This window comes from Dicentrarchus labrax, unplaced genomic scaffold (genome assembly GCF_905237075.1).
Source record: "Dicentrarchus labrax unplaced genomic scaffold, dlabrax2021, whole genome shotgun sequence".
Taxonomy (NCBI): Eukaryota; Metazoa; Chordata; class Actinopteri; family Moronidae; genus Dicentrarchus; species Dicentrarchus labrax.
In genome coordinates this window covers 9,951,330-9,973,344 of record NW_026136710.1, presented here as the reverse complement: position 1 = coordinate 9,973,344, position 22,015 = coordinate 9,951,330, and the positions used below count along the sequence as shown (strand labels likewise).

At 37.5% G+C, this 22,015-nt stretch overlaps 1 protein-coding gene across 1 annotated transcript; it reads right to left on the bottom strand.

Annotated features, from left to right (window-relative positions):
* Nucleotides 1–20,822: 20,822 nt before the first annotated feature.
* Nucleotides 20,823–21,811, bottom strand: LOC127370821 (myosin light chain 4-like). Its single transcript, XM_051413234.1, has one exon. The coding sequence runs from the start codon at nt 21,711–21,713 to the stop codon at nt 21,105–21,107; it is 609 nt and encodes a 202-aa protein (XP_051269194.1). The 5' UTR covers nt 21,714–21,811; the 3' UTR covers nt 20,823–21,104.
* Between the last annotated feature and the right edge of the window lie 204 nt (nt 21,812–22,015).

Sequence of the window (22,015 nt, the reverse complement as noted above, 5' to 3'; positions counted from 1 at the left end):
ACGGCAGCATTAGTAGTATCACCTTAAAAACTGTTTCACAATTAAGAACATCAAAACAAGATGTAAGAACATCCTGCCAGTTCCACAGTCACAAAACAAGGAAGAACTGTGCCAAGAGGCTAAGACTGTGAAATTGACTTGGCTGGACATCAGAGTTAACAAACAAAAGGTCAGTTTTCTCTACAAAATGAAGATGTATGTGGGCCAGCTTGCCACTGTGAATATACTGCCTCTGTGCTACTGCTATTTGCTTGACCAAAACAAACGTCTTCATTCAAAGTACCATCCTGACATAACAAATGAGCATGCCATCAGCCATCAGGTTATTTCTGATTCCTTTGCTTTCTTAGAAGCAGACAGGTATTTTACTTCCCTTTCTTTCTGATAAACTGAAAATGAACGCTTTGATGTGCCCATGTTTCTGTGTGATTTTTCACTAAACAATAACCATAAACTAAAAACACGTTTAGTCTTGCTAGGAATAATGGCAATTATGAATATACTGGTAGTATATGTCACTATTTTGTGTGAGTACACATTTCTATATAAGTCACATAGTATTAACATAGCTTAATTTTGTTGTTCGAAAGATGACAGCTCAAATGATCACCTCAGCAAAAGTAGGAGGATCGCAAAAACCCTGGACGACTCGCAAAGTTATCTGCAATTTGCAAGAGAAGACAATCACTTTTGTGAAATAGACCCCTGGTCTATGCAACTTTAACAGCTAATAGTAACTAAACTGCCCATAGAACATTCCACCACAAATGAATTGTAGGTTTGAATCACTTTTAACACACAAGGAAATAACCTCTGATTGATTTGACCATATATTTGTACAGCTTGAATGAAGGAAGAAAATAGAACCAAATAAGGAGAGTGGGAAAATCTCAAAGAAAAGCAAAAGCAATTTTATGACAGCTCAAGACATTTTACAGTACCTTAAAATAATAGAATGTCTTTTTATTTCTTTTTTGAAGCTAAAGGACCCACCCACAGGGATGGGCAACAGAGGGAAGAGAAACTCCTGCTGCATCCTGGAAGTGGTACAGGATGATGGACGATATGCTTAGACCTAAACATCACATTAATCCTCCGGCCCAGTGTGACTCCCCCAAGGACGTAGCAGCGGTTTCTCCTCCACCACAAGCACAGGGCAAAAGATGGGCAGATTGTGAAGAGGAGGACACACTAGTTATGAAGCACAAGGAGCCAGACTGGCTAGCGTAGCTCCGGGAAATGGAGTGGAGAGAGGAGAAGAGGGAGAGCAGGCCATTGGAGCGAGAAGAGCAAGAGAGGAACATTAGAGAGAGCAGAGAGGTTGGAAAGCAGAGAAGGAGGACAGACTTGCAACAAGGCCGCTGGAGAATGAATAAAGGGACCGAGATGAACTCATAGAGTGTGCAGTAAGAGAAGACACACTGATGGCTTTTATGTTTATGTTGTTAGCCATGTTATCTTATTTGAAATCCAGAATTGATTTTGTAGGTTCACTTGTCCTTGAGGACAAGTGTGTCTTTCGATTTTCATTTCACCTTTACTCAGAGCTAAAAAGCAAGATGCACAACTACATCTACTCCTTGTCCATTGCTAGAGAAGATTTTATAGAATTTATGAATGATTTAACAAACCATGTGACATTACTTTAATAGTTGTCATGTTAAATGCTAATCACAAACTTGAAATTATTATAACCTCTAGCTAGATGGATAGCATAGGAATTTGACTTGGGCTCAACAAAGATAGACCGATAAAAATATGTGTAGACACACAACAACAGCAGGTAAAGGACACACAAAATGACACAGGATTACAATAACAAAGACAAATACAAATAAAAAAATACACACTGTTAGACAGATTATGGTTATGTGCTACAGTACAGCCTCTGTCACCTCTACTCATTTTAGATTCATCTAAAACTCTGACAGGCACAAAGAAGTTCTTAAACTGATTTAGTTTACACCACTGAGCTCTGTATCGTCTGCCTGATGGTAACAGCTCATACTGGGAGAAGAAAATGTGGGATGGATCACAGAGGAATCTCTTTACCTGTTTAATTAAGCACTGTTTGTATAAAGACAACAGTAACTCAGAAGACAGCAAACTTTAACCTGACTGCCTCAGATGGTTTGTTACTTTTTTTTGGTCTGTGATTGGATTAACCATCTGTCCGTCACCATCTATCACAGGAAAACAACCAATCAGATCAACAAACCATATAATGCAGTCAAACTGTTGCCAATCCAATGCAAGAGCGAAAACTTCTTTTCCATTGAGGAAAGCCTTCAGTGCCGTTCTTTGCTCTTCTTTCAATGAAGAAATACTTTCTACTTCTGATATAACTGGTGCTAGCAGGATCTACGCTGATGTCTTTAGAAGCCGCCACTTCTTCTTCACTTCTCACACATATACATCGTCTCGCACCCTAAATCGTGCCCTTGGCTCATGGTGTAGCTGCAAGTAGTTCCTCATAGGATGTTAATTGGTCTAAACCACTGTGGTTCAGAGACAAGTGCATAGCCACCCTTGTCATTCTTTCTGAGAATGTTCAATATCCGGATTAATTACAATCATTTTACCACGTAAATACCCAGAGGATGCATATACACAGTGAAAATCAAAACCTTTGATTTGGACACACATTGTGAGATGTAGGTGTCCCCTGCAGTGTCTATACCTTCTACCCTTGTGGGAAGGAGTGAGATGTAATTGATCATTTTATTAGGGAGCAAGAAAATATAATTTATCTTTCACACATTGTGTCTGAAAAAGAAAATCGTGTACATCTGGAATTTGCACCTGCTGTGGGTCATTGGTACACTCATCATTGTAAACGGTCAAACTGCTCTTCAGAGAGTAAGGAAGCTTCCTATTCCCTTTGTAAGCAATTTGGTCCTGTCCTGCCTTGTGCAGCTCCCCAAAATACCTAGAGGCATGAGCATTTATTACTTTCCTCTAATATCAAGGAGACCAAGGAGATCAGCAAAGCAGTTAATCAATCAAGTCAAGCTGTTTCCCAGTGTGTGGGATGAAGATCTCTTTGTGTTGCACTGTACCTCTGGAGCTTGAGGGTAGTTTTTTCACAGAGGCTCCAGAGAGCTTTATGTATCATGATATCACTACAGAAGCTGGGGATGCTGAAAAACACACAGGAGAGTTGGATTTAAATATGGTGTTTTCATTGTTTGGCGACCTGGGAAGAAACATCAATGACAAACAAACAAAATTGTTTGTTGCCTGCCCTATGTACTTTTAAAGAAAATATTTAATTAACTTTGGAGCTGTGTTTGCAGTTCCTTGTAAATATATACACGGAACTTAATACAAAAGACTGAGCTGCCTTATTTTTTTTTACCTCAAATATTCAAAGCACCAAATAAGCAGAAACAGTCTACAATTTCTATTAAAGGACCAGTGTGATTCAGTGGCATCTAGTGGTGATGTTGCAGATTGCAACCATTTGAATACAGTTCATCCTCCCAAGCATGTAGAAGGAACTAGGGTAACAAATGAAAAACAAGAAAAGGCCCAATCTATAGCCAGTGTTTTGATTGTCTGTGCTGGGCTTCAGTGTAGAAACATGTTGGTTCAACATGCAGCCTCTGTGGATGAAAATGTCTCATTCTAAGGTAACAACACAAAAATTCTTATTTTCAGGTGATTAGGTACATCCTTCTTAATGTTACACACTGGACCTTCAATAAAAGTATGTTATATTGTATGTATAGTGTTTATTATTTTAGTTGTATTATTGTATTATATTATGACCTATAAAACTGAGACTAATTGCTACTTATACTGTGTAGAGCAGATCATTTCTATAATTACATATTATTCAATTTATTGTCAATTATTTCAAGTTTTTGCAGGATGATACAGTAAGAAGTAATTTGAATGCCTAAAATGAAATACTGCCTAAAACAAAATATGTTATTAGACTGTAATAGTTAATAGTTAATACCAACATGATTTTGCAGGGACATGAAAAAAAAAAAAAAAAAAATGAACTCAAGTCCTAGCCATACATATTTTCAAGAAAATTATTCTTCTTTTTCTGGCTTCTGCACATGGTCTCTCATGTTAGGGTGTATTTTTCTGGACTGATTTGCCTAAAATATACACATTTTCTAAATAAAAGTCTTCATTCAGTCTTTACAATTAAGAAAAATAACAGTCCAGTGCTTGAGGTGTTTTACAGTTGTCTCTCAAGTTACAAGAAAAAAATATAATTCTGGGCACCATGTATTTTTTTCCAGTACCATGGTTGGACCAATGCCTAATGCCCAGCATGTCTGATTATGCCATGCTATATCGCGCTCTCTTAATACATTCATGACTAAAAGGCTCTGTTATTGTCCACAAGAAGAAGAACCACACCTGTTTTTCATATTGTGTATTGTATTCAGGTTGAGGGCCCTCAATGAGATCTACATCCAGGTCTGCCTATGTGACACTGATGTTGGGATTTGAGTATGGTAGCACAGAATACAATAAAAATGCAAAAAGGCTTGTTCTACATCAACCTTTCATTTTCCATTTCATTTAACAAATTCATTTATTACCCCACACCATTTACTTCTTCATTATCTTGACACAATGCCACCATTATGGATGTTAAAATTTCAGGGAACCAACAGGACTTTATCCAAATTAATTCCTGGTTTTAACCAGCACCGTAGTTTTGATTCTCAAAATATTGCATCGCATGCTTCATTTACTTGGACTGTACCTCATACTGGGTATAAATTGTAAAAGCGGCTGCTGTAGTGCATGTTTGGCAACTTGATGTGTACAAAATGTTGTGTATTAATGTTGACTGTATGGCATGAAATGGGTTCATTAAAATGTACTTGTTCCATATCCCAGTATTTATTCTCAGTGGCTCAGAGTTAGAATTGCCTCATAACATGAGATACACAGGTTCAAGCTACAGCCCTGCCGATTGTTTACTTTGGTTTATATCAAGCACTCCTACTACCTCCCCAAAGGAATGCATGGTGGATTGTAAATACTCACATGTTATTTTGTGCCCTCTGCCCAATAGGCTTCAGTCACATGTGACCCTGCAAGAGAATAAGTGTGGAAAAAATGTGCAATTTACTTGTCTTATTGATTTTCTTACACAAATCATTCAAATCAGCCAATAATCCTGGCATCCAGAGATGCATTGTAATTAATGCATGAATTTGGAAAACTAGATTAATCAAATATTGCTTCCTATGACACCATTAAGTCTCTACTATCACAGCACTCGGCTTACAAGATGTAAAGCTTAGCCATTGCCCTGTGCTTTAGGAAAGTGCCCTCATTCTTCTTCCTCTTCTATTGTGTTTAGCAAGAACTCAGCACTGATAAATGTCTCTATAACCTTGGCAAAAGTCACACTGAATACATTCCCAGCAAGTTCGGCTGTCAGCTAGGGGTTGATGTCAAATGCACAGCCTTTACTCTCAACCGCCTAACTGCTGTATATCACACATGCAAGCTGTGCTCCATTCCTCACTGACAATCGTTATGAAGGCTCATGACAAAAATCTAGAATATAACTGTTTGGAAATTGACAGTGGTTGACATATTCTAAGAAAGACAAATAATAATCAGCATTTCTAAGAAAAGCTTTGAACTTTGCAGATACAGTAGTGCTTTTAATTACACCCTAAAAGCATCTAATCATATTGGACACTATGCCATATCATAATGAAGCTGAGTTTCTTCCACACTTTCATTCAGCTGTGGCCAAAAAAAATCAATCCTGCGCTGTTTAATTAAAGGCCAAGCTCACATTACATCAAGTCCTTTGAACTAGACTGGGCTCTCCCTGTGTGCAGCATTGCTCTCCCTATGTGTGCAGCAAGCCTCTGTTTTTCTTGAGTGTTTATATAAGGGGAAATACTTTGGCATTGTTGGCATTTATTTGGATGTGTGACCTTTTTAACATGCTTTCAAATGGGGGCCATCATGTTTTCTCACTGAAGCAAAGGTTTTGTGAAAATGCCACAGAGTGGCAGCGTATAATGGGAGAGTAATAGGGAAGTAGTTAGATATGTCTCCGAAAGACAGATAAGGTGCACATTGAAAGAGATCCTGCTCCGAGAACAAGCCAATGGATGAAAGGGTGTTTAGCTCCATTCAAGAATTCCCTTAGCTCAGTGTGTGTGTATGTCCGTATAGGCATACTGTCTATTAACTGGACCATAATGTATTTCTTTCACATTTTTCTATACTTTGTTCAGTGCCGTGTCTCTTTCTTTTCCCACAGTTTCTTCTGTTACAAAATGGTTTTGAAATAAAATGGATTTAGTTTTTGACGGTGGCTCATTATGAAACACGACGTCTTTCACAAAGATCTTTAGATATTTTCTTCTTCTTCTCTCTTTTTTTTTTTTTACTTAAAGTGAAAAATCAGACAATCTTTAGGCATTAGACTTTATGATATTCAGAGCTGTTTCACACTGTTCAGTCGGCACCCTCTCATCACAAGAGTCTGATAAGTGTGAAGCCTCACAGCTCTCTTCAAGTCTTCATCTGGCTCAAAAGCTACAGTTTGTTCAATCAACAGGATTAAGACTTCTACTCTCTCAACACTGTTGTTAAGAAAATAGATGCACTCTGTGTCAAACATCAGGACACACAAACTGCCAGTATGGTAAACATTTTGATACCTTTGTTAGATTTTATTCTGACTGTCTTTGTGCAGCTGTATATATATATAGTGGCAGGAAAAGCTCCTTACGGTTGAAATCTAATCAGGTTCTGTCTATAGTCACAACAACCTTTGGATGTTTTACAAATGTTAGTCTTCTACTTGTCATTCCGTTTAATTAAATTTTTTACAGGAGGAGGAGAGCAGAGGAAAAAAAAAAACAGGTTTCTTTTCTCTTACAATATGTGAAGCCGCTCAGTTTACAGCCTGCACAGAAGCTTGTGCACGACTAAAAACTATAAATTCTGACAGACTTTTGATAAATGTTATAGAATTTTAATGCACAGTAGAAGGTACGGTTGAGTGAACAGCCTGAAGCAGTACATCCCAAGCTAATACTGGCAAACAATCAAATATTCTCTCAAGACGAGTCTGTGAAGAAGAAGAAGTAGCTGGTGGGGTCTATCCTTTAATTAATCTGTTCTGTGACTGTAATATCAGTTCCTTCCTTTAAAAGCAAAGCAATAACATGCAACTGATATTTCTTTTTCTGTGTTAAATAAACATACACTATACAAGCCAATATTTTCTATCCAGCCTGTTTAGGTGTTGAGTCAAATTTCCTGCAGCATTCTGTAGACCACTGAAGCCTACAATGTGTTCTTCAGTGCTGCTGTCCACCTCCACACCTGTGCTATGCGGGGGTGTCAAGAGCAAAGTTCTTCTTCATAGTTTATTCATATTAGGCTACTTTACAAAAAAACATTTTATCATTTGCATCTTCAGTTATTGCTTGCTTCTTACATGGGTATATTACAGTGTAAATTGTCGTCTTATAGTCAAGTGAATTGTCCATACTTAAAGCTAACATCTTACAACTCATTGTATACTACACTTTGTATACTACATTCTGTATATTCTGTCTGATTAACGGTCTGGAATATTATAATAAATAGTGTAATAAATAATGTATTATAACTGCCTTTCATATGTATCCCATTTGTCTGCCTGTATTTTACAATCAGCTCTGTTTGATGAAGATTATCCATTGATTTTAACAATACTGCAACACTTAGGGAAGTCTCTGTTGCATCATTCAATATTTTATGTGTTTTATTGCTTATGAGTCATAGACACTCTTTAATCAATACGCATGCACACACAAAATATTTAAAATCAATACAATGTTATTTATTTATTAAATTAGCACAACCCCCCTTATTTCAGAGGCCAGCACTGTGCCCTGCAAACGATGGAAGCATTTTGTATGGAGTCGGGGTTAGGAACACTGTGTCCAGGCCTGAATGTAAGGTTATCCACCTTAGTATGGGGAGATCACAATGAACAAAATTGATTGGATTGGATTGGACTCCTTGGATTCATTTACTGAATCTCATAAGACATCGTTCCCATTAGTTCTCCTCACTGTCACTGCTATTGCTAAAAACCTTCTTTTGGAAAGGTTGGTTATAATACGCATTCAAGTTTTGTTGTTGATAAAGAGCCACAGTTAGTGGGGAGAAGGAAACTGCATTGACTCCCCATTTATCAAAAGCTTTCACTAGATAGACAATATTGATCTGAGATGTGGAAAGGTAAAGCCAGTGGGAATCTAGAAGCAATCTTTCTTTTGTGCATTCTCAAACCTGCATTGCAGCATTTTTACTCTAATAGATGCCAGGGTGGTTGTCAGAACTGTCAAATCAGTATTTGTATGTGTGCGCATTACTACAAAAAAGGAAATACAAATAGATTGTCTGACCATTTGTGTTACTTGCGTTTTTGTTTGTTCTGTTTTCCTTTGTTGTATTGCCACATCCCCTAGATCTTACCTCTCATGTTTGTTAGTAAAATATCGTCATACCCTGAAGGAATGATGGTCAGAGTTATGAAAACAAGACCCATGTTGTAAAAAAGTATTTACCCGTAAAGGCTCTTCTTTGCCCTAACTATCTAGCCAAGGACAGTGACAACCACAGTGCAGCAAATTGGGACATATTTAGAGTCTGCAATTGACAGGCAATGTCAAAAACTAAGGTTATCCACACTTAAATTGGGAGGCCGTAGTTTATTACAAGGTCAGACAAAATTTACAGTAATTTCTTTCCTCATTGCACAGGTGGATGTACATATTTTTCTGCTACTGGGACTAATAAGATCCAGATGATGGACAGTTGTCAAACTCTGTGTACCTGCAGGCAAGGGCGATGAACTGATTAATGGATAATGAATTACTGTTTCATGTTATCATTAATTATTAAATCTTCAGTTTTAAACATTTATAAATTTTCTACAACCAATTTCTTTCATGCTTTTTTTTTTATTATTGTAATCTTCCATGACCTGAGTGGGTATAGGCTAGGACATCTATTCACTATTTTTGGTACATAATCAGCACTGTGAGTTTTTCATGTATATTATGCAGCTTTTACTTATATCCTCTGGGGAGTGTTCTATACTCCAGGAGGCCCGGGGAACTCCTGGAGATTGTCAGCAGCATGCTGAGGTCCCATGCAGATGTAGCAAGCAGGGTGAGGATCGCCTGCTGCTTTTTAGTGTACTGCTGTTTCAGTGTTCAACAATCTTGGAGCCTAATGAGTACATTAGAGGGTGCAGCCTGTATGAGATTCTGCACATTTAGGGCTTCACCGTATGTGTGTCAATCATGGCAAAAAGCACAAGGCGAATGGGAGTGTGCAGTGGGCAGAGAGTGAGGCAAATTTCTGGTACAGTCGTGGCTGGAGGCATGCAGTGCACTCACAGAGCACGTGGTAATGGTTTGGAATTACGAAGAATACATTATCATACATTAAATATCAGTGGGTGTGTTACAGATTGTTAGGGACTGGTAACAATCATATCAGCTCCACTTAAGCCTTTTAAAAAAAGAGTACAGAACTTCCCCTGAGAGAAAAGTAATATCATGCAGACATGAATTTTTTTCGTATTAAAGGAATAGCTCAGCATTTTGGGAAATGCAGTTTGCTTTCTTGCTAATAGTCTGACCACTCTCCTATCTGTCTGTTAAATATGAAGCTACAACCTCCAGATGGTTAGCTTAGCTTAGCATGAAGACTGGAAGTAGAGAGAAACAGCTAGTATGGCACCTACCTGAACCCCTAAAACTCACTTATCAACCCCTTACATTTTATTTGTTCAATCTATAAAAAAATGGTGTGACTTATGGTTTCTATTTCTTGGCTAGGTGCAGTGACTTGGACCTGGAGTCTCTGCTGGTTGCTAGGCAACCTCATGATGAAAACTGGAGGAAGACTCTAGGAATTCTCTACTTGAGTGATCTTCTGATACAAACCTCTGCATAAAAGCAAATGTCAAACTATTCCATGTGTATGATATATGCAAATTTATGTCAATGGTAGGTAGTAAAGCACATTTAATCATGTGCTAAACTGAAATGCAAGTTCCATTGTTTTTCTCCTGCACTGTTTTTCAGACAAAATAAATTTGATTTATCTACTGCACAAATTAAACAATACAATTAAACAATAGTCAATTTAAACCTTTACATGCTTGCAAAAGCTTAAAATGCCCGTAATGACCCCGTCGATAATTCAAAATTCTGAATTAACATGTAACTCTATTTTTCTGCTCTAGCTCATCCTTTTTCACAGTTACTCTAAAAAGTGCTGTAGATATTACTTCTGTTATGGTCCAATGAAATGAAGGAGAAATGGAAATAATCTGTTGCAGTTCGATAACCAGTTGTTTTTGGATTCAAATCTGGAGAGACGAACGGGTTCAGTGGTTTAGTGAGAAGAAATATTTTTCATGGACACATTGGACACAGACAGTACACACTGAGTGAACCGTGCGTTTCCAATGTGTCCCTTGAATGTTGAAATCTCCAAACACTGATTTGCACATAAACTGGAAAACTGTGCAGAAGCCTGAGTCGACCAACCAATTTCATGTACACAACAGTTGGTTATATTGCTGCAGCCTGGAGGTGGATGCCTTCCACGTTTAAATGGCTGTAGGGGTTTAATCTGAACTGAAAAGGTAAGACCCTAATACTGTATATGTAGAGGCCATTGCAAGTTTAATTTTTGGTCACAGCAACATGTGACATGTGGCAACTACGTAGGACAATTCAATATGATGTCTCTAACTCAATGCATGAATAAAATGATGCATATCACATCATATGATCTGTGAGTATCAACATTAATAAAAACTGGCTGCTATTTAAAACAAGTCTCTCTTCCACAAAGTTGAGTGCTTCATAAATTGCTATTGAGACAAGTAAGGCACAACTCATCATTTGTGGTGGACAGGTAAAGAATGTGGTGGGCCCATTGTTTGCAGTCTTTGAAGAATTACATAAGTTCTAGCCTTCACTGAAGGAACAATAGTCTGTGGTTCTATAGTCAATTATGCAAGCTACAGTGACCCCTTCCTCTGGTTAGTTGGCAGTATTATTAGATATAATCCTTTACTTTTCCTCGCATATAAGCTCTGCAGTCGATTTTTGGAAAGTAAGCTCCCTAAATCACAATTTTTTATTTCTCTATATGCATCTTTAGAAGAAAAAGAGAACAATCAGATATAGTACAGCAGACAATATACTATTTATTATCTAGTAGCCTACCGTTTTTGACCCTGATGTGCTGAAAGCCCACCCAGAACTATGCTGACAGACAGACAAACATCCTTGGTTATCAAAAAATAACATGCTCTCACACCACTAAACCATTAAAGACAAAGTATGGATGTCATTATGTGGACTGTGCATTAGAGCTTTACACACTGAGTGGAAGGACATGAAACTCCACTATTATCTACAGTTTCACTAGCAATTTGAACAGATGCGATCACAATAGCCATGCCAGCTTCACTTATCTTTGCACTTGACATTTTAAAATGACTCAACACTTTGACATGCAGTATACTTTGGCCTTCTCAGAAAATGAAATATATACACTGACCTACAGTGAATCACAAAGCATTCAGTTTTATTGTGCTATTTTAAAATTGATACAATGTATTTTTGCCATTGGTATGCATCCTGCGTCTCTAATGACACAGTAAAAAAAAAAGTATTAAAAAAAAAATTGACCCTCAGACATATTGCCTCAAATGCCTACTCATCAGATTTCCCTGGCTGGATATCTTTAGGTCTTGCTCTGGGTCAGTCATATATTTTCTTTCTTCAGGCATCAGAATGCAACATAACATAGGTGAATGGGAATTCTTGAATGGGTATGATGCTTTGAAATCAGTGGGGGGACTGAAGATTCACAGTTTGCAGCTTGAAATTATTTGAAGACAATAAGGTAAAACCACAACACATATTTTTTTTAAATAAGGACATACTTGCTGACCATAACACATAGCAACATCAGTCATGACTTTTACTTTGAAAATAAATTGGGAATATTGACCCAAGTAAAGTTTTCTACTTGCCTTACATTATGCCTTACATGAATATTGTTGCATCTGCTTTTTGAGAGATTTGGGGAGTGGGTTTCCATACAAATACTGGTGCAGTAATCCTTTGCCAGCACCAGTGTGTTTGTGGGCCATGATTGTCCAAACTGATTTTCTCAAACTTTTTAACAGTGTGAGTCCTAGCTTGGCGGTTAAGCAGTGCAAATGCATTAAGGTGTGATTGAGGTGGTTTTCAGCTTGGGGGACATCTGTCATTTGTCCACTCTGTCTCAGCAACAGCTGCTGTCATTCACTCCTCACTTAATCCACCTAGTGTATCTAACCCCTGCAAATATGTTTAGAGGATATTTCTCAGCTAAATCACTTCATCACATACAGCACAGTTTGGATATAGAGGAACTTAACAGTTTGAAGTTTTTTGAATCCCTTGTGGCTACGACAGATGCTGATATTTAATGTATTTTGCAGAAAGCTTACTGATCAAAAGGAATCAATTCCACATGGAAAAGGAGGGGAAAAATCAGCATCCTCTTTGCTGTAATGAAGCCTAACTACTTCAGCGGATTAATTAATTTTCTTCCCTGAAAGAATTACTGTATTTCTTCCTTGGCTTAAAAAAACAAAATAAAAAACATTTTCTTAAATCGTCTGACACTGGTTCAGTGGGTAGTTGTTGGGGGTCAAGAGTACAATTATAGACAGATAATCTGCACCTGTAAGAGAAAAAAAAGGGAAGAACTGAAAGAAAAAAAGAAAGTGAGTATCTAGTCAAAGTAGACTTGAAGCAAAGAAAATTTGCAATATTTAATGAGAAGTGTAAGAAAGTGTTTCCTCTTAGTGCTACTTAGATGTTTTGGCCAGAGGCTGTGTCTGTAATCCCTACAATGGTTTCTCAGTTACGGAAAAAAATAAGGAAAACACTGTCTAGAACACTCAATTAGGATTAGACCTGAGGACATAGATTTAGTGTCCCCCCTCTAGAACTGCAAAACATCAATACCATGTACAGCCAAATGACTTAATTCCCTGTGATTGATATGGATGTTAAGGGCACATGACATCCACATGTTTCCCTGTTTTGTATGATATTTTATTTTAGCAATGTGTACAATGTGTTAGCAATGCAGACATTAAGATCTCTGAGAAAGGGTTTCACAACAGTTTGAAAACTGATATTGATTTATGCACACCCACATAGGAACATAGAAACATGGTGTGGTAGAATCCTTACAATTAAATCTTAAATAAATATGTCCAATCACCGTGACTTGCCAAAAGGCAGAAAATTAACATTTCCATCATCTTGGTTGTCGAAAATAGCTTACCAACTGATAGTGTTTTTTTCTTTTTTCCCACATTATATTGTTATTATGTTATTGTTCATAACATGTCTAAGCACTTTTTGAAAGCTGTAAAAAAAAAACTCAAGTATTCCCAGTTAAATGAGAAAGATCTAATAAGTATTATACTGATAATGTTTGTTTAGTATGAATGTTACTTTCTAAACTTTTTCTGAATAAGTAAGGCCGATTATTTTACACCATTTTGTGCAAGGTTGTGTTATTCTACTACATTTCCTCTGTTTTGTATTTTTCTCCAGCATTCTACCAAACAACTATAAATGACACATTCTTTTATAGAATGAAAAGGATTGAAAATACAAGGAAATCTTGAATCGATATTTGGATAGAAGAGCTTCAGACCAACAAATCAGACTGGTATTTTGCTTATGTTCTTCTGACAGGAGTTGCTGAGATTTTAAGTTCCACTGTGACTGTCAGCTTGACTCCTTGTCGAGGAGCACAGACTACAGAAAAATAATAGCCTCATGCTGCTGAGGATGGCAAAGGAGACATCTCTGGAGGTTTAGGCAAGGGCTCACCTTCCCTATGGGTGTAGGCATGGAACTGGCAGAAAAGTGCTGTCCTAACTAAGAAATTATTTTTATTTATAGGCCAGCCAGAATAATAAATGTCAAATGAAGGATTTTTTTTAAAGGTGAAACACAGCTTAGTGGTAGCTCTGTTTTAGGCCTTGATTTACCTAAGAGGCATTTGACTTACATTATAGTCTTCTTGTGGTCTTGTATAGTCTGTATTTATCTTGGAAACAAATAAGCATCTTGATCTTAACCATTTTAAACCATTTGGATGTTATGTTTTCAGACATAAAGTGTAGAATTAAAACAAATGGTGGTGGGGCTGCTGCCTACAAGATGACACACAGGTTCATTAGGCACCCTAATATATTTCCAAGACATAATGGCGAGAATGATGTTTCAACGCTAACTTAACTTCAGCTTTATCTCTGAAATTCAAGAGTTAACTCCAGAACTTTTAATAAGACAAACGAGGCTGATGATTATGTTCTCTGTTGCCTCTCAACATCCTATAATGCAATGAGACACTCTAATTAAGACATATTTTAGGAAACCATTAGGGAAATCTGAGAGGATTCCAAAACACCATACAATTCATAAATCACGGAAGAGGAACACTGCCCCAGACGCTTCAATGCTATTATAGAATTATACATATTTACTCACTCATGGTTGAAATCAAACATAAACCCTATATGCAATATGAGTGATATGAGTCTCACTGAATATATTTGTAGTTGCATATGGTGTACGATAATAATATGTTTACTGTATAAAATGGATTTCGAAACATGTTTTCAAGAATATGATTATCTGTAGACAACCATGTAATCTTCCAATTTAAGTTCAAACACAACATTTAACTTTCAGAGGTATTGAGTCCATCATTTGAGCCTGGCCTCATCACACCAATTTGCAAATGTGAATTATCTTGAACCTTTAAGTTCAGTTGCAATTTCCAAGAAGCATTATCAATGGCCACAGACCAAACTGTGACTGGATAAACCTACAACCAGTCAGATCAAGAAAACTCAGAATTTAGCATAGTTGGTCATTTAAACTTACCAAATCCTGTCTGAAGTATGGCAAATACATATTTGCCTTAACCGCAGTTGTTTGTTCTTCTTTTAGAGAATTGATACTGTTCAGTTTGTGCATGCAACAGAAAGAGTGCCACAGAGCGGCAGCCATCTTGCCTCAATAGCCAATAAGGTCATGCACCTCTGTACAGTCATTGTATAAAACCTGCCCTATATTAGATAAAAGGTTGTGATTGGTTCCCAGGCTACTGTCATTTACTTTCCAACATTTATTTTGCACCATGAGGAGGGCCAGGGTGCTAAATTATGTTTTTACAAATTTAATATTTTGCACTAAGCACAAGATTTTGCAGTTTTAATCTGAAGTTAAACTGTACAAAACCAAAAAGGAATTATACAGCACTCTCAGAGGATACTTACACTTTCATTCATTTACGAAACAGAATCCTAATGGGTTTATCCAATCATATAGAATCATATCATATTTAGGACTAATTGATTAAAATGATTCCTTTATGACAAATTGTCTCTTTGTATGCAAATATCACAATGTTATAACGCTAAAACACCTGGCCTTGATTTCTCTCAAACAAATCAGTCTAAATACTATAACTCACAAGTCTGTGAGAGGCAAGTTCAAGCACTCCTCATTATTGCCCTTGGAGCTGCATCTAATCTGGCTCCTACACTGCACAAGGTGAAGAAGTATTGATCCCTAGACACGGTATGTGTTGAATTAACGGTAATGAAAGCAGCTGTGAGGATAGAGACAGTTTATTATAGAGGTTTTGCTTTGCCTGCAGTATGCTATAAAGGACATTGTACACAAGGCTTATCCAAAAGCCACAGACTGCATTGACACACAATCATCGGTGTTATAAATTCTCATTCAGTAATCATTCAAACAATGTGTTTTGTATCTGTCTAAAACAACAGAAATTAAAACTAGACGTCAGTATAGAAAGTCCTTCAAATTTGTTCACATTGTTCAAGTTGTGGTACTCAGGTTTTCAACCTGAATGATGTGATTTAAAAATGAAAAATTGCAACAAATAATCATAAAATGTTTAATTGACGTGCTTAACACCTTGATTTTGCATGCACTCGCCCCAGGAGAATACCAGATGTTTGATTATTCCACTAATTGTTTTGTTTTAAGAGCTCAAAGGCTTAAGGAGAGAATACTACTATAATTTATGGACAAAATCAGCGTAAACCAAAGAAGTGGTGCATTACATAGCTTAACTGTAATTTCTTTTAAGCAGAGCATCAGTGTGATTACTTAACTGTCATCAGTCAACAGGACACATGCACACTAATGTCATTAGTGCTAACAAGCTTGTTGGTGTTGTGCATCACAATGACAGTATCAGCAATTCAGGGGCTGCTGATTTCCATGGTAATGGTACACAAAGTTTTAGAAATCTGCAACATGACTTTGTTGCACGTAGGAGTAGGGATACTATTTTTGAAAGCTATTTCAAGGGAAATAGTTGATGGAGCTCATATCAAAAGAACGTTATCTATATTGATTTCTAAGTACTTTCATTTTACAGTGAAGCCATAGATGTTTTTATTAATTTAGTGCTAGCTAAGAGAAGGATGCAAAAGATCGGTGTGACCTGTTAAGTCTGTAAATGAAGAGTTGAAACGGTTGACTCAAATGGACCTCAAATGTATATTACGTTTCATGTAATCACATTGTGGCTGGAGTGTTACATTAAAGTGATACTGGCCTACTGAGCAGAGTTAGCAACCTCATCTTGTATGGGGCAATGTTAGTTAATAGGGTTTGTAGCTTATAGGTTGGAGACAACTCCTTTTCATCATATACAAAAGATTTTTGCTCACACAATTTCCATCCATAAATGAGACCTGTTCTTGTAATTCAAAATCCAGCCGGACTCCTTAGTAAATGAAATGAGTTCATCTATTCTTAATAGAGTGGTGAATTTGTTGCTCCCCGTGAAAAATGATAGACTGCCAGCGAATGATGCTGGCTGATCTTGACCTTGGCACACCTTCTTTGACTCTCGTTTGTTTTATAATCAAGGTTGGCATCTATCTTTGTCACTGCTCTCATGGTAATTTGTAACTGCTGAGCTAAACAGTGTTAAACTGGACATTAGAAATATTTACCGAATATGTGCCTGTTCCCAGAATATTGCAGAAAAAAAGATAAATGTCGGTTTCACTATTTGCTATTATTAATGGATGCTAAAGTGATAATCTACCGCGCATGAAAAATCCTTCCCCGCAGTGGAATGTGATGCTGTCCTGGCAGAAGAAGAACAAGAATGAGGAGACCAGTACAGAAAATTAAAATTCCTGGTAAGGGACAACTCAGTACTCATTACACAGTTTGACACTAAAAATAAGGTACAGTGCAAGATTGCTAAAGCAATAACTGCTTGGCACCAAACACCGCATGTTGCCCTTGGCAAAATATGAGGATCTCACAAATTACCACTTTAAATGAGAAATGCCACTTGATATTTCTGTGCAAGTGTGTGTGTGCTGTACTGTTTTATGCGGCCACCTGGGCTGCTAAAGCCATGCGGAGAACAGTTTGTATATCTGACATTTTAATATAATGAACTCTAAAAAAACAACAACGGCATAAACCATGGCTATGAAAATTAGAGGCATCACCTGTATGACACACTCAATAAACATTTAACATGTTGTGTCCACCTTTTGTACTGAAAATGCTGCGCACAACTAAAATGAAAACGTATGTGCACAAGCTGGTGGATCCTCTCAGCCAAGAGCCCCACATATTCGACAAAGGACTTTAAAGCTAACAGCTGCTGATTAATCACGATGGGTCTAAATTACTGGCTGCCTCTCAAACGGGTATGGAGCTGGATGCCCAGTGCACTAAGAAGCTCCTTTGCATGTACTTGACAGCTGCATAGACTAACTGCCACTTCTGGCTATTTAGCTGCATCTTTCTACTCCTTCTACAGTAAGCCAAAAATAGCTCCTAAGCACAGGGTATTTAAAGTGCTATCACACGTTCAAATTCAATTGTTAATTAATTGAGAAACTTTAGCTTTGGTATTAGGATAATCTTAATTACTTCCACTTCATTTACATGTCACTGTGTAAAACTGAGCCTTCAAAAGTGGCACAAATTAACACCAATTGCTAACCTAAATTATAAAGTAACCTAAGCTAAGCTACCAATCAGTGACTACAATTCAGTAATTCCTGCAGATGCATACTGCATAATCACTACTTTGCTGAAAGGCTTTTATTGCGCTGATTACATTACGCTACACTATATCCATAGGATACAAACAATTGTTTATTTGTTTTTTTATTTGGTCCCCATTATCTGTCACCAGTGCAACAGATACTTCCCTCTGGTACGCAAAGGGGGGGGTTATTTTGGCAAGCAGTTTCATAGTATATGTATAATCAGTTGAAAGTGAAAATACTATAACATACATTATGCACATTGTCCATGTGTAAGATGTTGATGATTTTATGTTGAGTCACCATACACAATGAAAAGTAAAGAATTATGTGAGCAACCACATAGTGGTTATTTTTTTATACAAAATATTGCAGTTTCTTACACTTTCTCATACATAAATCTAAATATAAAAAACTTATATTTCTCAGAATTTTAGATTTTGCTAGCATTCCAATATAGTAGTATAGATAGTATATGTATTTATGTATTTAGTGGTTTGTTTGTTAAGTGAGGAACACCCTAATTACAGATTGACACTCCTTTGTGCCAAGGAAATGGGAATTACAAGACCTCAACCATATGTAGGGGAATAAATAAGTGACCCCTCCCCAAATTGTCATAGGTACAACCCTACACTGACCTGACTTGTTGAGACTGCTGAATTTTTACAGAACTGTCCTCAATATAGAGAGCAAAAACCAAAATGAATAGTGTAAAAAATGCCTAGTTCATGCACTGAAAAAAAAAAAAAGATTAAAAAAACATACTGGAGCAACATGCTGCCAGTCCAAGTACATTCAAATAATTGGTATATTCCATGCATATTACTGAAATATATTTGAAATTATTCTGTTCCACTATGTCTGTGGCTATGAAAAAAGTAGCCAGCAAAGTTTATTACAAATAATATAGAAGCAAATGCTGAAATAGTTTAGGCAACTGAGCCATGAGCCATGACACATGGACATATAGTTTATTGTTCTGGCAGTTATCAAAGAATAAAATCCGTTATTGATGGAGGTCAGGCTGGTATATCTCAAGTTGTATGTATGTATAATAATTTGATAAGATCTATGTTGTCTATAGGTAAGAGGTGGTCTGAGTTAAGAGTTAATGTAGGATTCTCTTCTTTAATCTCAGAAACTAGAATATTATAGTTCATTTTACATTTAAGTGTCATTTCTTTTTTTTTTTTTTAGTTTAGGTTATTATTTTAACTCCTATGCTGAAAGTGAGACCAGCTGTCCCCTGCCTGTAATGTTTGAATCATTCTTTGCATAATTGATCTACTTAATCCATTAACTGATTTAAAAGCACATGGAGACCATCCTGCAGAAAAAATATGTGTTTATTTTGCAACAAATGTCACGATTCACTGTACCAAACTGATGCACCAAATGTCTTGGATTTTTTTAGCAGCTAATAATGTCATTTCCTTTGTGTGTTTCTCACCATCTGAGTTCATATGCAGCTGTTATGAGTCCAGTAAATACTGTCCATGTCCACTGCTAAAAAGGAAACAAAGCTCCTTCTCACTTTGGTTTATATAACTGACCTGCGTCAAATACATTAATACATTAAACTCCTCCTCCATGGCAGATGGAAAAGTGAATTGTTGCGCGATTGAGTTGTACTGTATGGTACAGCATTGCACCCCAGAAAGTATTGCTGAGAATTGTTGGAACTGAGACTACAACTTGCAGGGGGAGACTTGCTGTACCTCAGTTGCCTTTAAACTTCAAAATCCAAACTACACAAACAACCTAGTAAGTTTTTTTTTTACAGTTCTATGTCTGATTTTGACATTGAAAAAGTGATTTCTCAGGATGTGGGTTTCTAGTACTGTCAACTTCTCTGTGAATGAAAACCCCACTCTGCAGGGGTTTTTTTTTTTTTTTAAGCTATCAACTGCTTTAAGCTCACTGGTCCGTGTGGTTGAGTTCCAACAGCTCTCACCAAACCCTTATATAAACCATGGTCAGCCATTCCCATTACATAAATTTGCACAGGCCAAATGTCTGCTACCTACTCAGCGCAAAGTGATGGCAAGCCAAAGAGCACACTTGACTTTCAAAGTTGAACATGTAGCAGTTTAATCCCCCTAGTGGTCAAAAATTGCTTAATGCAGCTGAAAAGCTTTTCATGGAGTCTGGAGGATGCAGATGTTTGTGAGTATTCCTATCCACTGTTGTTAAAATCAATGACACATGAATGCACTGATCTGCTAAAGTGATAAATGGTAATATAAGGCCACATTTTCATGTGCTGTCCTTGGAACACCTGTCTTGTAGCCGTCAAAGGGAAGTGGATTTGTGTGTGCATGTTTGTGTGTGTGTGTGTCCAGAATGTGGGAGTATATCTTGATCCACAGCAGCTGCCCCTCAAGCACAATGACAAACCCGCTCATTCAAACGCTCTTTGTGTAAAGTAGAATAGAGTCAAATCTGTTCTATTTTCAGATTGAGCCAAATCCTGATTGTTTTTTTTTTCTGGCCCAACAATACTTTCCCCTAATCACATTAACACAGTTCATGTGAAAAGTTGAAAATACATAAAATGAGCACTTTTATCAGCAATTCTGCATGAATTATCATTTCTTCTTCAATTTTAAATGTTGGGTATACTGAAATGACATTTGTGAGGCAGTTTGTAATCATATTTCCTTTATTAATGGAATTTTCTTTATGGATGCCCATATCCTTATCTCACTGGCATTCCATTATATTTCAGACTGCTTATTAAAAAGAACGAATCATAGGTCTTGAGGCCAACATTTTTTCCACTGAACATTAACTGCTTTTGACAGGAAAATAATGTCACAGACAAAGTGACATGCTCACCTCTAAATGGACATAGGAAAGCTTAGCAAGGATCCAGAAGGTGGAGAAAATAGAGGTACAATTAAGTCTTTATGGTTAAATGTCCCTTTCACCCAGAGAGAATATGCTTTACAAATGAGGCATAGTTGATACACCCATTGGCATCCTCTTGTCCAGCCATCAGTCGGTCCACCTCGTCTTCTGTCATCCTCTCTCCCAGTGTTGCCAGCACATGACGCAGTTCTGCTCCCATGATGGTGCCGTTGCCTTCCTTGTCAAAAACCCTGAGCCCCTCCACAAAATCCTCAAAGTTGCCTTGATCTTTTACACGGGAGATATGTTGCAGCATTGGCAAGAAGGTCTCAAAATCCACCATTTTAGTGCTCATGTCCTCTGGCCGTGGTTTTCCAAGAACTTTGAGCACATCTGCATTAGTAGGGTTCTGGCCCAGAGCTCGCATCACATCTCCGCATTGGGCATATGTGATCTTCATTTCTCCAGTCGGTGTGCGGTCAAACAAGGTGAAGGCCTCCTTGAACTCCTCAATCTGGTCAGCACTGTACTCGAGAGTGATGCTTTTGGGATCAAACTCAGGCTCCTTGGGTGGCTCCGGCAGTGGCTCTGGAGGAGGAGCTGGCTTAGCAGCTGGAGCCGCGTCTTTCTTAGGCTCTGGCTTTTTGGGCTCAGGTTTCTTTGGTTCAATCTTCTTTGGTGCCATGTTGTAAAGGGATTCTGAGGTTAGCTGGTACTTGCTGAGAAACAAGCAAGAGTCTGCAGGGATTGGAAGTGATTCCCAAGCACAGAGGGTCACCTCCTCTTCCAAAGCTTTTATATGTGCTTTGTCAAGGGAGCAAGATAGCAATTTCCAACAGCACACCTATAAATGGAAGAAACCCGAAATAGAACCCCATAGCAAGTGATGTCAACATTAAGTATTGTTCTCAGCTGCTGTCATCTAGCCGACAGGGCTATTTGCTGTCATTAGCGAGGGTCCAGTTGCATTAGGCTGAAAATGTTCTG